Genomic DNA, 17,837 nt, shown 5'->3' on the forward strand with positions numbered 1-17,837 from the left:
GGCCTTCGTAGCAAGAGGGTTCAAGTACAGGAACAAGGATGTCTTGCTGCAATTGTACAGGGCCTTGGTGAGACCGCACCTTCAGTATTGTGTGCAGTTTTGGTCGCCTTGTCTGAGGAAGGACGTTCTTGCCATGGAAGGAGTGCAGCGAAGATTCACCAGGCTGATACCTGGGCTGGCAGGAATGACGTATGAGGAGAGAATGTGTTGACTGGGCTTATGCTCACTGGAGATTAGAAGATTGAGAGGGGATCTCATCGAAACCTATAAAATTCTGTCAGACCTGGACAGACTAGATACAGGAAGGATGTTTCCGATTGCCAGGGAGTCCAGAACCAGGGGTCATAGTCTAAGGATAAGGGGTAAGCCATTTAGGACTGAGATGAGGAGGAATTTCTTCACCCAGAGAGTGGTGAACCTGTGGAATTCTCTGCCACAGAGGGCGGTGGAGGCCAGTTCATTAAATATATTCAAGAAGGAGTGAGATATATTTCTTAAGGCTAAAGGGATCAAGGGATATAGGGAGAAGGCAGGGACAGGGTACTGAATTTGGATGATCAGCCATGATCTCATTGAATGGTGGAGCAGGCTCGAGGGGCCGAATTGCCTACTCCTGCTCCTATCTTCTGTGTTTCTATGTGTCTTCTGCAAACTTGGAGATATTACATCTAGTTCCCTCGTCTAGATCATTAATATATACTGTGAATAACTGGGGTCCTTGCACCGATCCCTGCAGTACCCCACTAGTCACTGCCTGCCACTCTGAAAAATACCCATTTATTCCAACTCTTTGCTTCCTGTCTGCCAACCAGTTCTCTATCCAAGTCAGTACCTTGCCCCCAATCCCATGTGCTTTAACTTTACATGCTAATCTCTTATGTGAGACCTTATCGAAAGCCTTCTGAAAATCCAAATACACCACAGCCACTCGTTTTCCCTTATCTATTCTACCAGTTACATCCTCAAAAAATTCCAGTAGATTAGTCAAGTACGATTTACCTTTTGTAAATCCATGTTGACTTTGTCTGATACTGTCACTGTTTTCCAAGTGCTCTGCTATTACATCATTTATAATGGACTCTAGCATTTTCCCCACTACCGATGTCAGGCTTACCGGTCTATAATTCCCCGTTTTCTCTCCACTGCCTTTTTTGAATAGTGGGGTAACATTAGCTACCCTCCAATCCATGGGAACTGTACCAGAGTCTATAGAATTTTGGAAATGACTAGCAATGCATCTACTATTTCTAGGGCTACTTCCTTAAGTACCCTAGGATGTAGATTATCAGGCACTGGGAATCTATCGGCCTTCAATCCCATCAATTTCCCTAACACCATTTCCCTACAAATACTGATTTCATTCAGTTCCTCCCTCTCATTGGACCCTATGCTCCCCGACATCTGTGGGAGGTTTTTTGTGTCCTCCTTTGTGAAGACAGAACCAACGTATGTATTTAATTGGTCTGCCATTTCTTTGTTCCCCATTATAAATTCCCCCGATACTGACTGCAAGGGACTTATGCTTGACTTCACCAATCTTTTTCTCTTCACATATCTGTAGAAGCTTTTACAGTCAGTTTTTATGTTCCGTGACTGGTCTACAACTCGCCCAACAGTTAGAGAAAAATAAACAGTTACCTCAACACCTGGCATTTGTGCAGTACGGGTCCCAGCCGCTGCAGTCTTTCACACTGAATGTGGCAGTATTGTAGATCGAGTTCTTTTATTGTATCACACAGACCAATGATGTGAGACAGGACTGCACAGTCAATCGGGGTCAATGTCAATCCGCTAAATGTCAGTGTTTCCACAGACCCCACTGTTATCCGAGCCAGTGCTTTATTCTGGGACTCAAACAGGTAGTGGAATGTGTTCAGGAGGTTCCTTTTACCAATTTCACTCTCTGTGTTCCCAATCTGTCCTTCCACCTTCTCCTTCACCCAGTCAATCACTCGGCAGGTGGTTTGATGAAGAAATCGGCCCAGAAACTCCTCCAGGGGCCGAGCTGCCTGTGGGGAGGAGAGACCAGCAACAAAACGGAGAAATATCTCAAATCGCCCATCTTCCTCGCTGTGGGCTTCATTGAGGAGTTTCAGGATGTCCCCGGGATCTGGAGTCAGGAATTGTGCGAGTGCGGCTACAAACTCTTGGATGGTGAGGTGCGGGAATGTGTACACCACGCTCTGGACAGAATCATCTCTCTCCAGAAGTTCCATCATGAACCCGGACAGGAACTGGGAAGGTTGCAGATTGTACTTGATCAAATCTCCATTTCTAAACACAATCTTCTTCTCGGAGACTCCTGTGAAGGCCATCTCACCAAGCTTCAGTAACACATCACGGGGGCTTTCAATCTCTCGGCCATGGTTTTTCAGAATGTTGTAAATATAGTAGGAATATAGTTGGGTGATGGTCTTGGGAACTTGTTGCTGATTCCTGTCTCTAAGTGTAAAGAAGGGGCCCAGTGACAGACCGAGGATCCAGCAGTAGGAAGGGTTGTAGCACATGGTGTACAGAATCTCGTTCTCTTCCACGTGTTTGAAAACAGCTGCTGCCACCGTCTGATCTTCAAAAAACTTGTTGAAATATTCCTTCCGTTCTTTACCAACAAATCCCAGGATTTCAGCCCAGACACTGATCTCAGCCTTTTCCAATAAATGTAATGCAGTGGGGCGGCTGGTCACTAGCACTGAACATCCTGGGAGCAGCTTGTGCTGTATTAAACTGTACACAATGTCAGACACTTCACACCGGAATTCGGGATCTGTGCACATGTGCTGAGGTTCTGTCTTTCTCCGATTGTCAGCAAAATCGATCCCGTCCTTGAATTCATCCAGACCATCGAATATAAACAGCAATCCCTCCGGGTTCTTCCAGAGCTCTCCCAGAATATTCCCGATGTAAGGATAGAAAATGATTATCAGGTTCCACAGGTTTATTTTACAGTTAATAGCGTTCAAATTCCGGAATTTAAAACAGAAAACAAATTGAAAGTGTGGGTATATTTTCCCAGTGGCCCAGTCATGAACAATCTTTTGTACCATTGTTGTTTTTCCAATCCCAGGGACTCCGCTCACTGCTGCTGAACTCCCAGATTTGGATTTTCTCCGGGAAAAACTGCTCTGGAACAATTGATCAGTTCGGATTTTTTCCAGTTCTTTCCGGAGATGTTTCTCTCTCAACTCTTCATGGTCTCGGCCTCTTGCCAGCAGTTCATGTTCTACAAGTGTCCGATCTCGAACATTAGAAATGATCGTTAGCTCAGCGTATCGATCAACCAGCTGGAAAATCTGAACCTTCTCCTTTATTAGGATCGTGTTCACGCTCAGTGTTTCAGTTTGTACCCGGAGTGTTTCCTTGTGTTTCTGTTGAACATCTTCAATAAAACAGATAGAAAGTGGTCTCAATGTTAGTTGCATTGACATAAAGCAACTTCTCAATACCATTTCACTATTCAGTAAAATATTGCAAAATTTAATTCACAACTTCAATAGAGTTGCGTGTAGAAATTAAAACTCAGTTAATGGAAACGTTGTTGGAAAGTTAACAATGGCCGAGAAAAGTTTCAAATCCTCTTGATTCTAATATTCACTGAATATGGAGATTTCTACGAGTGATATTTTCCCTCGGACGGTTAATGCCATCAGCCCTGCTTTGTACTGGAAACATTGATGTAATAAAACTCACTACACACTTGGTTTGAGCATAAAGCAAGGCCTGAATCAACTTGTTTCAGAACATGGAAGTCTAGTTGTATTTCACTAGCTCCTTGTCTTACAAAATGTCCCTGGATAAGCTGGGCCCATGCCCGAGTATTTTTACTCCTTGGACGGCACCACCAGCTGGCCGTCCTGTGTTATTTCATGAGTAGTTTCTTGATGATGAGGAGATTTATAACAGACATCTCATTATAAATCCACACATGATCCTGGTTATACAACAGTAGTGGTTCTCATTGATCAATCTTCAAAGGGAGCAGCTAGAAGACATGAGGAGGAGGATAGGGACAGATTGAATCGCCAGGAGTCCCACAGTAATTGTATCAGACCGTTGGAATTTTATCTGGAGGATTGTGTGTACTGTGAGAGGGACAGACTGTGAATGACCAGGGGTCCCAATGTCATTGTATCAGACCGTGGGAAGGGTATCTGGAGGATTGCGCATATTGGGAGATGGATGGACTGTGAATGGCCAGGAGTCCCACTCTCATTGTATCAGACCGTGGGATGGTTATCTGGAGGATTGTGTGTACTGGGAGTGGGATAAACTCGAAATGTTCAGCTGGTCCACTCTTCCTATATCGGACCGTAGGCATGGCAGCTGGGGTATTGTGTGAATTGGGTGTGAAACAGACTAAGAGGTCAGAAGTTCTAATCGGGGGCTTATTTGACCCTTAGCTGAGCTTCCGACTGTATATCTGTTCACCACCAACACCGCCTACTTCCACCTCCAAAGCATTGCTCATCTCTGTCCGCCTCAACTCATCTGCTACTGAAACTCTCATCAATGCATTTGTTACATCCAGACTCGACTATTCCAATACTGTCCAGGTCGGCCTCCCACAATGTACCTGCCATAAACTTGAGCTAATACAGAACTCTACTGTTCATATTCTAACTTGCACCAACTCCCGTTCATCCATCACCTCATGCGCTCGCGGAGCTGCATTTGCTCCTGACGCAACAACGCCTTGGTTTTAATTTTCACATTTTTATTTTTAAATTGTTTCATGGTCTTGTCCCTCCCTATCTCTGTAATCTCCAGCCCTAGTATCCTCAGAGATCTCTGCCTTACTCCAATTCTAGCTTCTTGTGCATCTCCGATTGTCATCGCTCCACCATTGGCGGACGCCCCATCAGCTTCCTGGGCCCGAAGCTCTGGAAATCCCTCCCGAATCCTCTCCTTCTCTTAACAGAAGTTCCACTGGTATTAAATCAGGACTCGGGCAGGTTATCTGGTGTGTTGTGCATAGAGAGAGAGGCAGACTGTGAATTGACCGCAGTTATCTGGGGTATTACCTGCACTGCTAAAGTTACCTGAACACAGGTAAAGGTTACTGGCATTCTGATGGTACAGAGGGGAATTAGGAAGATGATTTAAGATTTTAGGAGTTTAGCTTGAGGGTGTTTTGGCCAAGAGATATAGTTATGAAATGTTTTAATGGAATTCACAACATTAGTGCAGGAAACAAGTAGCAAAATAATTAATAATGGAGAAAATTGAAAATCAAAAGTAAGAATGGAAATCAGGGCACTTTTTCACCCACAGGGTAATACAGCAGGGAGACCAGTTACCAGGGAAGGGCACTAAAGGGCAGTGTAAGTGGGGTCTAGAGACAATTGAAGGTGTTTCTGTGGATACTCAGAGGAATCTTCGGTGGCTTCATCTCTCTAACAGGGACAGACTGGATTGACCCGACCGGTATTTTCCTGTCCCTAATCATTCTCTGCTTACATTTTATCTCTGAAATCACAAACAATGTTTCAGCAGTTTTAAACATAAAATCACTAAATATGTTTTTATAACAAGCCTGTTATATCACCGATTAGAATTAGAAATAGATTTCCAGCATCCGCAGTATCTTGCTTTAGAATTAGAAATAGAACTGCCGCCCACTTCACCCAGTTTAATGTTGGAGCAGAAAACATTCACCGTCGATTTGAACTGTTCTGTTGTTTTTTCAATTTGTTATAAGTTTCCTAAAGTGTTGGTTTGGGTAATTACAAACGTGTTTCTGTTAGTCGTTACATTGGGTTAAAATACACGTGATTTAAAGGACTATTCTTGGAGTAGAATGAGGGTCTCTCGTTCAATACCATAATGAAGAAAGCCAATAACTTCCTAGTCAAACTGAACATAGTACACTTCTCACATTTCGACACGGAATAAGGTTCCATTGTGTGAACACCTGCACATCTTCTCAGATCAGGTATGGCAATTTCCAAAACCTTATTTTGTGCTGAGATGTGCTAACATTTTACTATTACGCATGTCACGATCTTTCCCTGCACTCTATGGTGGAACAGATTTCTAGGGTCGCAGGAAAACCTGAATAACTGGCCCAAGGCACTTGGCGATCCCAGAATGTCTGCGTGGCACAGAGGTGGTTTGTATTCAGATTCACTGTTTATCAGGATCCTGCCAGGTGTGTATGGGGTTTCACAGTGTATCAGGATCCTGCCAGGTGTGTATGGGGTTTCAGTGTATCAGGATCCTGCCAGGTGTGTATGGGGTTTCACAGTGTATCAGGATCCTGCCAGGTGTGTATGGGGTTTCAGTGTATCAGGATCCTGCCAGGTGTGTATGGGGTTTCACAGTGTATCAGGATCCTGCCAGGTGTGTATGGGGTTTCAGTGTATCAGGATCCTGCCAAGTGTGTATGGGGTTTCACAGTGTATCAGGATCCTGCCAGGTGTGTATGGGGTTTCAGTGTATCAGGATCCTGCCAGGTGTGTATGGGGTTTCACAGTGTATCAGGATCCTGCCAGGTGTGTATGGGGTTTCAGTGTATCAGGATCCTGCCTGGTGTGTATGGGGTTTCAGTGTATCAGGATCCTGCCTGGTGTGTATGGGGTTTCACAGTGTATCAGGATCCTGCCAGGTGTGTATGGGGTTTCAGTGTATCAGGATCCTGCCTGGTGTGTATGGGGTTTCAGTGTATCAGGATCCTGCCTGGTGTGTATGGGGTTTCACAGTGTATCAGGATCCTGCCAGGTGTGTATGGGGTTTCACAGTGTATCAGGATCCTGCCAGGTGTGTATGGGGTTTCACAGTGTATCAGGAGCCTGCCAGGTGTGTATGGGGTTTCAGTGTATCAGGATCCTGCCAGGTGTGTGTGGGGTATAACAGTGTATCAGGATCCTGCCAGGTGTGTATGGGGTTTCACAGTGTATCAGGATCCTGCCAGGTGTGTATGGGGTTTCAGTGTATCAGGATCCTGCCAGGTGTGTATGGGGTTTCACAGTGTATCAGGATCCTGCCAGGTGTGCATGGGGTTTCACAGTGTATCAGGATCCTGCCAGGTGTGTGTAGGGTTTCAGTGTATCAGGATCCTGCCAGGTATGTATGGGATTTCACAGTGTATCAGGATCCTGTCAGGTGTGTATGGGGTTTCACAGTGTATCAGGATCCTGCCAGGTGTGTGTGGTGTTTCACAGTGTATCAGGATCCTGCCAGGTGTGTACGGTGTTTCACAGTGTATCAGGATCCTGCCAGGTGTGTATGGGGTTTCAGTGTATCAGGATCTTGCCAGTTGTGTATGGGGTTTCACAGTATATCGGGATCCTGCCAGGTGTGTATGGGGTTTCACAGTATATCGGGATCCTGCCAGGTGTGTATGGGGTTTCACAGTGTATCAGGATCCTGCCAGGTGTATATGGGGTTTCACAGTGTATCATGATCCTGCCAGGTGTGTATGGGGTTTCACAGTGTATCAGGATCCTGCCAGGTGTGTATGGGGTTTCACAGTGTATCAGGATCCTGCCAGGTGTGTATGGGGTTTCAAAGTGTATCGGGATCCTGCCAGGTGTGTATGGAGTTTCACAGTGTATCGGAATCCTGCCAGGTGTGTATGGGGTTTCACAGTATATCGGGATCCTGCCAGGTGTGTATGGGGTTTCACAGTGTATCAGGATCCTGCCAGGTGTGTATGGGGTTTCACAGTGTATCAGGATCCTGCCAGATGTGTATGGGGTTTCACAGTGTATCAGGATCCTGCCAGGTGTGTATGGGGTTTCACAGTGTATCAGGATCCTGCCAGGTGTGTATGGGGTTTCACAGTGTATCAGGATCCTGCCAGGTGTGTGTGTGGGGTATAACAGTGTATCAGGATCCTGCCAGGTGTGTATGGCGTTTCACAGTGTATCAGGATCCTGCCTGGTGAGTATGGGGTTTCACAGTGTATCAGGATCCTGCCAGGTGTGTATGGGGTTTCAGTGTATCGGGATACTGCCAGGTGTGTATGGGGTTTCACAGTATATCGGGATTCTGCCAGGTGTGTATGGGGTTTCACAGTATATCGGGATCCTGCCAGGTGTGTATGGGGTTTCACAGTGTATCAGGATCCTGCCAGGTGTATATGGGGTTTCACAGTGTATCATGATCCTGCCAGGTGTGTATGGGGTTTCACAGTGTATCAGGATCTTGCCAGTTGTGTATGGGGTTTCACACTGTATTGGGATCCTGCCAGGTGTGTATGGGGTTTCACAGTATATCGGGATCCTGCCAGGTGTGTATGGGGTTTCACAGTATATCGGGATCCTGCCAGGTGTGTATGGGGTTTCACAGTGTATCAGGATGCTGCCAGGTGCATATGGGGTTTCACAGTGTATCATGATCCTGCCAGGTGTGTATGGGGTTTCACAGTGTATCAGGATCCTGCCAGGTGTGTATGGGGTTTCACAGTGTATCAGGATCCTGCCAGGTGTGTATGGGGTTTCAGTGTATCAGGATCCTGCCAGGTGTGTATGGGGTTTCCGTGTGTATCAGGGTCCTGCCAGGTGTGTATGGGGTTTCAGAATGTATCAGGACCCTGCCAGGTGTGTATGGGGTTTCAGTGTATCAGGAAAGTGCCAGGTGTGTATGGGGTTTCACAGTGTATCAGGATCCTGCCAGGTGTGTATGGGGTTTCACAGTGTATCAGGATCCTGCCAGGTGCGTATGGGGTTTCAAAGTGTATCGGGATCCTGCCAGGTGTGTATGGGATTTCACAATATATCGGGATCCTGCCAGGTGTGTATGGGGTTTCACAGTGTATCAGGATCCTGCCAGGTGTGTATGGGGTTTCACAGTGTATCAGGGTCCTGCCAGGTGTGTATGGGGTTTCACAGTGTATCAGGATCCTGCCAGGTGTGTATGGGGTTTCACAGTGTATCAGGATCCTGCCAGGTGTGTATGGGGTTTCAAAGTGTATCGGGATCCTGCCAGGTGTGTATGGGGTTTCACAATATATCGGGATCCTGCCTGGTGTGTATGGGGTTTCACAGTGTATCAGGATCTTGTCACATGTGTATGGGTTTTCACAGTGTATCAGGATCCTGCCAGGTGTGTATGGAGTTTCACAGTGAATCAGGATCCTGCCAGGTGTGTATGGGGTTTCACAGTGTATCAGGATCCTGCCAGGTGTGTATGGGGTTTCACAGTGTATCAGGATCCTGCCAGGTGTGTGTGGGGTATAACAGTGTATCATGATCCTGCCAGGTGTGTATGGGGTTTCAGTGTATCAGGATCCTGCCAGGTGTGTATGGGGTTTCCGTGTGTATCAGGGTCCTGCCAGGTGTGTATGAGGTTTCAGTGTATCGGGATCCTGCCAGGTGTGTATGGGGTTTCAGAATGTATCAGGACCCTGCCAGGTGTGTATGGGGTTTCAGTGTATCAGGATCCTGCCAGGTGTGTATAGGGTTTCACAGTGTATCAGGAAACTGCCAGGTGTGTATGGGGTTTCACAGTGTATCGGGATCCTGCCAGGTGTGTATGGGGTTTCACAGTATATCGGGATCCTGCCAGGTGTGTATGGGGTTTCACAGTGTATCAGGATCCTGCCAGGTGTGTATGGGGTTTCACAGTGTATCATGATCCTGCCAGGTGTGTATGGGATTTCACAGCTTATCAGGATCCTGCCAGATGTGTATGGGGTTTCACAGCTTATCAGGATCCTGCCAGATGTATATGGGGTTTCACAGTGTATCAGGATCCTGCCAGGTGTGTGTGGGGTTTCACAGTGTATCAGGATCTTGTCACGTGTGTATGGGTTTTCACAGTGTATCAGGATCCTGCCAGGTGTGTATGGGGTTTCACAGTGTATCAGGATCCTGCCAGGTGTGTATGGGGTTTCACAGTGTATCAGGATCCTGCCAGGTGTGTATGGGGTTTCACAGTGTATCAGGATCCTGCCAGGTGTGTGTGGGGTATAACAGTGTATCAGGATCCTGCCAGGTGTCATAGAGTCATAGAGTTTTACAGCACAGAAAGAGGCCCTTCGGCCCATCGTGTCTGCGCCGCCCATCCATCCCTGTCCAGTCTAATCCCATTTTCCAGCATTTGGTCCATAGCCTTGTATGCAATGGCATTTCAAGTGCTCATCCAAATGCTTCTTGAATGTTGTGAGGGTTCCTGCCTCCACCACCCTTTCAGGCATTGAGTTCCACATTCCAACCACCCTATGGGTGAAAAAGTTCCTCCTCAAATCCCCTCTAAATCTCCTGCCCCTTACCCTGAATCTATGCCCCCTTGTTATTGACCCCCCCACTAAGGGGAAAAGTTCCTCTTTATCTACCCTATCTATGCCCCTCATTATTTTGTACACCTCAATCAGGTCCCCCCTCAGCCTTCTCTGCTCCAAGGAAAACAACTCCAGCCTGTCCAGCCTCTGTTCATAGCTGAGGCGCTCCATCCCAGGTAACATCCTGGTGAATCTTCTCTGCACCCTCTCCAAAGCAATCACATCCTTCCTATAGTGAGGCGACCAGAACTGCACACAGTACTCCAGCTGTGGCCTCACCAGCGTTTTGTACAGCTCCATCATAACCTCCCTGCTCTTATATTCTATGCCTCGGCTAATGAAGTCAAGTATCCCATATGCCTTTTTAACCACCTTATCTACCTGCTCCGCTGCCTTCAGGGATCTATGTACATGTACACCAAGGTCCCTCTGACCCTCTGTACTTCCTAGGGTCCTACCACTCATTGTGTATTCCCTTGCCTTATTTGTCCGTCCAAAATGCATCACCTCGCACTTTTCAGGGTTAAATTCCATTTGCCACTTTTCCGCCCATCTGACCAACCCGTTTATATCGTCCTGTAGCCGGAGGCTTTCCTCCTCGCAATTTACCACCCCACCAATTTTCGTGTCATCTGCGAACTTACTGATCATACTTTTTACATTCTCATCCAAATCATTTATGTAGATCACAAACAATAAGGGACCCAGCACCGATCCCTGAGGTACCCCACTGGACACAGGCTTCCAGTCACAAAAGCAACCTTCGACCATCACCCTCTGCCTCCTGCCACTCAGCCAGTTTAGGATCCAACGCGCCAAGGCACCCTGGATCCCATGGGCTCTTACCTTCTTGACCAGTCTCCTATGCGGGACTTTGTCAAAAGCTTTACTGAAGTCCATGTAAACCACATCCACAGCATTTCCCTCATCCACCCCACAATACACAAGTGTGTATGGGGTATAACAGTGTATCAGGATCCTGCCAGGTGTGTATGGGGTTTCACAGTGTATCAGGATCCTGCCAGGTGTGTATGGGGTTTCACAGTGTATCAGGGTCCTGCCAGGTGTGTGTGGGGTATAACAGTGTATCAGGATCCTGCCAGGTATGTATGGGGTTTCACAGTGTATCAGGATCCTGCCAGGTGTGTATGGCGTTTCACAGTGTATCAGGATCCTGCCAGGTGTGTATGGGGTTTCACAGTGTATCAGGATCCTGCCTGGTGTGTATGGGGTATAATAATAATAAACTTTATTGTCATTGTTAGTGCACAAGTGCAGTACAACGAAACGTAGGCTTGCGGCTCCCGAGTGTGTACATTTGGAGACATTTAAACATACAACATTCATTTGGCTTGTAATACATTAACATAAACATTATAAAGTGCATTGGCAGATGTGCAGGCTTTAGAGTTTGTTTGTCGAGTTCAGTAGGATGACAGCCCTGGGAAAGAAGCTGTTCCTAAATCTGGTCGTTCGGGTGCGAATGCATCTGTAGCGTCTCCCAGATGGCAGGAGGGTGAACAGACTGTGGCTGGGGTGGGTAGGGTCTTTGATGATGGTCCGTGACCTCCGTAAACAGCGTTTCTGGTATATGTGCTCTATGGTCGGTAGCCGGGGTTTCACAGTGCATCAGGATCCTGCCAGGTGTGTATGGGGTTTCAGTGTATCAGGATCCTGCCAGGTGTGTATGGGGTTTCAGAGTGTATCAGGATCCTGCCAGGTGTGTATGGGGTTTCACAGTGTATCAGGATCCTGCCAGGTGTGTATGGGGTATAACATGTATCAGGATCCTGCCAGGTGTGTATGGGGTTTCACAGTGTATCAGGATCCTGCCAGGTGTGTATGGGGTTTCACAGTGTATCAGGATCCTGCCTGGTGTGTATGGGGTATAACAGTGTATCGGGATCCTGCCAGGTGTGTATGGGGTTTCGCAGTGTATCAGGATCCTGCCAGGTGTGTATGGGGTTTCACAGTGTATCAGGATCCTGCCAGGTGTGTATGGGGTATAACAGTGTATCAGGATCCTGCCAGGTGTGTATGGGGTTTCACAGTGTATCAGGATCCTGCCAGGTGTGTATGGGGTATAACAGTGTATCAGGATCCTGCCAGGTGTGTATGGGGTTTCACAGTGTATCAGGATCCTGCCTGGTGTGTATGGGGTATAACAGTGTATCAGGATCCTGCCAGGTGTGTATGGGGTTTCACAGTGTATCAGGATCCTGCCAGGTGTGTATGGGGTTTCACAGTGTATCAGGATCCTGCCAGGTGTGTATGGGGTTTCACAGTGTATCAGGATCCTGCCAGGTGTGTATGGGGTTTCACAGTGTATCAGGATCCTGCCAGGTGTGTATGGGGTTTCACAGTGTATCAGGATCCTGCCAGGTGTGTATGGGGTTTCACAGTGTATCAGGATCCTGCCAGGTGTGTATGGGGTTTCACAGTGTATCAGGATCCTGCCTGGTGTGTATGGGGTTTCACAGTGTATCAGGATCCTGCCAGGTGTGTATGGGGTTTCACAGTGTATCAGGATCCTGCCAGGTGTGTATGGGGTTTCACAGTGTATCAGGATCCTGCCTGGTGTGTATGGGGTTTCACAGTGTATCAGGATCCTGCCACGTCTATGTGTTGTGTGTTGCAATAACTGGAGCATACAAGACCCTTAAATTTAATAAATCAAAAATCGGCGTTAATTGTAAATTGAATCTATGCTGAACTTTTGTGGATTAATCAAGAATCCAAACAATGGTCAATCCTATTTCCTTAGCCTTTGAACTTCTCATTCCCAGCTTCTGACAATCTTTAAACAATCGGATCCAGTCAAATATTCGGATTTTCAGAAGTGAGATAAATGTATTGAAATCTCCACTTCATCACTTACCTTTCAGTTGACTGGGTACTTCGGATAAACCGTGTGCGATGTTCATGTAATCATATTGGTCAAAACCTGTTTAAATCAATGAGAGTTCATGAACTCAGATCTGTGTAATATTACAGTAAAATCTGCAGTGTTTGAATCTGAAATTGAATGCAGTGTCGGAGTTTACCGTACCACGTTCCTGTATTTCTTTCAGTATTTTTTCCAGCTTTGGCACCCCATGGCGCATTTTCACAAAGGATTCCCACATCACCCTTCGGGCCCGGTTTCCTTTCTCCATCACCAGATTTAGGAGAAGTTTGGAACTGTCCGCCCGGTTTCCCTTCTCCGCGAGATCAGTGACTTTCTGTAAAGAATAATAATGAATATATTGAGGAGCGAAGTGAAAGATAAACACGGAGAATGAGAAGGAAAGAATCTGCTCAGTGATGGGATCTCCTATTTCTTGAGCACAAAAAGTAATCACTGGGCCGGGTTCCGATCCATTCTGAACATGGGCTGAATATTCTGTAAGTATCTTGTTTCACTCATTAATGGCCAAGAAATTTAGAGTCATAGAGTCATACAGCACAGAAAGAGGCTCTTCGGCCCATCGCATCCGCACCAGCCATCAAGCCCTGTCTATTCTAATCCCAATTCCCAGCACTTGGTCCGTAGCCTAGTATGCTATGGCGTTTCAAGTACTCATCTAAATGCTTCTTGAATGTTGAGGGTTCCTGCCTCTACCACCCTTTCAGGCAGTGAGTTCCAGATTCCACCACCCTCTGGATGAAAAAGCTTTTCCTAAAATCCCCTCTAAACCTCCTGCCCCTTACCTTGAATCTATGCCCCCTTGTTATTGACCCCTCTACTAAGGGGAAAAGTTCCTTTCTATCTATGCCCCTCATAATTTTGTACACTTCAATCAGGTCCCCCCTCAGCCTTCTCTGCTCTAAGGAAAACAACCCCAGCCTGTCCAGTCTCTCATCATAGCTGAAGCACTCCAGCCCAGGTAACATCCTGGTAAATCTCCTCTGCACCCTCTTCAATGCAGTCACATCCTTCCTATAGTGTGGCGACCAGAACTGCACACAGTATTCCAGCTGTGGCCTAACTACCGTTTTGTACAGCTCCATTATAACCTCCCTGCTCTTATATTCTATGCCTCGGCTAATGAAGGCAAGTATCCCATATGCCTTTAAAACCACCTTATCTACCTGTCCTGCTGCCTTCAGGGATCTATGTACATGCACACCAAGGTCCCTCTGATCTTCTGTCCTTCCTAGGGTCCTACCATTCATTGTGTATTCCCTTGCCTTGTTAGTCCATCCAAAATACATCACCTCACACTTTTCAGGGTTAAATTCCATTTGCCACTGTTCCGCCCATCTGACCAACCCATCTATATCGTCCTGTAGCCTGAGGCTTCCCTCCTCGCTATTTACCACCCCACCAATTTTCGTGTCATCTGCGAACTTACTGATCATACCTCCTACATTCATATCTAAATCATTAATGTACACTACAAACAGCAAAGGACCCAACACCTATCCCTGCGGTACAACACTGGACACAGGCTTCCAGTCACAAAAACAACCTTCGACCATCACCCTCTGCCTCCTGCCACTAAGCCAATTTTGGATCCAATGTGCCAAGTTGCCCTGGATCCCATGGGCTCTTACCTTCTTGACCAGTCTCCCATGCCCGACTTTGTCAAAAGCCTTACTGAAGTCCATGTAGGCCACATCACCTGCACTACCCTCATCCACACACCTAGTCACCCCCTCGAAAAATGCATTCAAATTGGTCAGACATGATCTCCCCCTGATAAAGCCATGCTGACTATCCTTGATTAATCCTTGCCTCTCCAAGTGGAGACTGATTCTGTCCCTCAGAATTTTTCCAATAATTTCCCTACCACTGATGTTAGGCTCACTGGCCTGTAATTCCCTGGTTTATCCCTACTACCCTTCATGAATAATGGTACTACGTTAGCTGTTCTCCAGTCCTCTGACACCTCCCCTTTGGCCAGAGAGGTTCTAAAAATGTCAGAGCCCCTGCAATCTCCTCCCTTGCCTCACACAGCAGCCTGGGATACATCTTGTCAGGGCCTGGGGATTTATCCACTTTTAAGCCCGCTAAAACTGCTAGTACCTCCTCCCTCTCAATACTAATGTGTTCAAGTATATCACAACCCCCCGCCTGATTTCTATGCCTACATCGTCCTTCTCCATAGTGAACACAGATGGAGAATTGTCCAAATATGTCCATTCCACAAAGAGCAGGACAAATCCATCCCGGTCAATTACCGCCCTATCAGCCCGCTCGCAATCATCATCAAAGTGTTGGAAGGAGTTATCAACACTGCTAACAAGCAGCACTTAATCACAAAAAAGCTGCTTACCGAGGCTCAATTTAAGTTCCACCAGGACCAATCGACTCCAAGCAAGGACCAAAGAACTGAATTCCAGCTGTGAGGTGACAGTGACTGTGCTTCACATCAAGGCAGTATTCGACGTGTGTGGCACCATGGAGTGTGGTTGTTGGAGGCGAATCGTCTCAGCACCAGGACATCACTGCAGGAGTTCATCGGGATAGTGTTCGTCGTGTGTGGCACCATGGAGTGTGGTTGTTGGAGGCGAATCATCTCAGCATCAGGACATCACTGCAGGAGATCCTCGGGCAGTGTTCGACGTGTGTGGCACCATGGAGTGTGGTTATTGGAGGCGAATCGTCTCAACACCAGGACATCACTGCAGGAGTTCATCGGGACAGTTTTCATCGTGTGTGGCACCATGGTGTGTGGTTATTGGAGGGGAATCGTCTTAGCACCAGGACATCACTGCAGGAGTTCCTCGGGGCAGTATTCGTCGTGTGTGGCACCATGGAGTGTGGTTATTGGAGGAGAATCGTCTTAGCACCAGGACATCACTGCAGGAGTTCCTCGGGGCAGTGTTTGACGTGTGTGGCACCATGGAGTGTGGTTATTGGAGGAGAATCGTCTCAGCACCAGGACATCACTGCAGGAGTTCCTCGGGGCAGTATTCGACGTGTGTGGCACCATGGAGTGTGGTTATTGGAGGAGAATCGTCTCAGCACCAGGACATCACTGCAGGAGTTCCTCGGGGCAGAGTCTTCAGACTAACCACTTCAGCTGCTTCGCCAATTACCTTCCCTCCATCATAAAGCCTGGAGTGGGGATGTTCTCTGATGATTGCAGTGTTCAGCTCCATTTTCAATTTGTCAGATAATGAAGCGGTTCATGCTCGCATGCAGCAAGTCCTGGACAAAAATCTAGGCTTGGGCAGACAAGTGGCAAGCAACATTCGCGTCCCACAAGTGTCAGGCAATGCCCATCTCCAACAAGAGAGTCCAACCATGTCCCTTTGTTATTAACTGGCATTGCCATCGTCAAATCCCTACCATTGACTAGCCACAAAAAAACTCGTGGCTGCTAGAGCAGGTAAGAGGCTGGGGATTCTGTGGCGAGTGGCTCAACTCCTGGCCACCCAGGAGCCTCTCCTGCACCTATAAGGTACAACTGCGGCGTGTGATGGAAAACTCTCCACTTGCCTGGATAGGTGCAGCTGCAACAACACTCAAGAAGCTCCACGCAATCCAGGACAGAGAAATACGCTTCATCAGCAGCCCACCCACCACCTTAAACATCCAATCCCTCCACCAACGGTGCACCATCAATGCAGTGTGTGCTATTTACAGAGAGAACTGCAGCAGTTCGCCAAGGTTCTTTGATAGCACCTCTCAAACCCGCGCCCTCTGCCACCTAGAAGGACAAGAGCAGCATCCGCATGGAAACACCGCCACCTCCAAGTTCCACTTCAAGTAACATACAATCCTGACTTGAACATGTATCGCCGTTCCTTCATCGTCAGTGTAAATTAAAGCCAAAACGCCCAGCACCCTCTACAGAGGGAACAGGAGAAGCGACTGTATGCTTCCTTAACCAATCAGTTTGAAGAATCTTTACGCAAAGTCTGAACCAGGAAGTCTTAGTTAGAATATAGAATGCAATGTCAAATCACCTGCAGAAAGTGAAATAAAGAGAGGGAAAGAAAGATTGGATTCAGAATGCATCTCACTGAAACATACAACATTCTTACAGGGCTTGACAGTGTAGATGCAGGGAGGATGTTTCCCCCTGGCTGGGGAGTCTGCAACCAGGGGTCACAGTCTTAGAAAAAAGGGTCGGCCATTTAGGACTGTGGTAAGGAGAAATTTCTTCACTCAGAGGGTGGTGAATCTTTGGAATTCTCTACCCCAGAGGGCTGTGGAGGCTCAGTCGTTGAGTATATTCAAGACAGAGATCGATAGATTTTTGAATATTAAGGGAATCAAGGGACATGGGGATATTGCAGGAAAGGGGAGATGAGATAGATCAGCAATGATCTTACTGAATGGCAGAGCAGGCTCAAAGGGATAAATGGCCTACTTGTGCTAATATTTCTTATCCTCTTATGTTCAGAGGGAGCGAAAAAAGAGTCAGATAGAAAAGATACAAACATTATTGAATTTTTGTTTATACAGCTCAACAATAATTAAAATCCAAAGGAATGAGACTCCACACTTGTAAAAGTTAATTTTCTGCACCAGAGAGGTTGCTTGGCATTAGTTAAGACTGATCACGCTGTTAAACAAATAATTACACTGGAATAGGCAAGCCCCGACTTTTCCTGGTGAGTTTCCTGTGTATCTATCAGGTAAGTACAGTCATTTTACGCCGTTCCATGCATTTCAATGGCGAGT

The 17,837-nt window shown here is 46.9% G+C and overlaps 1 protein-coding gene across 1 annotated transcript in view; it reads right to left on the reverse strand.

The window, feature by feature from the left end:
- The window catches only part of LOC147088422 (NACHT, LRR and PYD domains-containing protein 3-like), a 95,380-nt gene that overhangs the window by 17,534 nt on the left and 60,009 nt on the right, over positions 1-17,837 (reverse strand). The window contains exons 6-8 of the mRNA XM_085977180.1: positions 13,269-13,440; positions 13,098-13,163; positions 1,639-3,376 (exon numbers count right to left, since the gene is read on the reverse strand). Coding sequence (XP_085833306.1) covers positions 1,639-3,376; positions 13,098-13,163; positions 13,269-13,440 — 1,976 coding nt within the window. The remainder of the gene's footprint in view (positions 1-1,638; positions 3,377-13,097; positions 13,164-13,268; positions 13,441-17,837) is intronic.

Source organism: Somniosus microcephalus, unplaced genomic scaffold (genome assembly GCF_052327205.1).
Source record: "Somniosus microcephalus isolate GS21.2 unplaced genomic scaffold, FLI_Smic_1.0 unresolved_chr4, whole genome shotgun sequence".
NCBI lineage: Eukaryota > Metazoa > Chordata > Chondrichthyes > Squaliformes > Somniosidae > Somniosus > Somniosus microcephalus.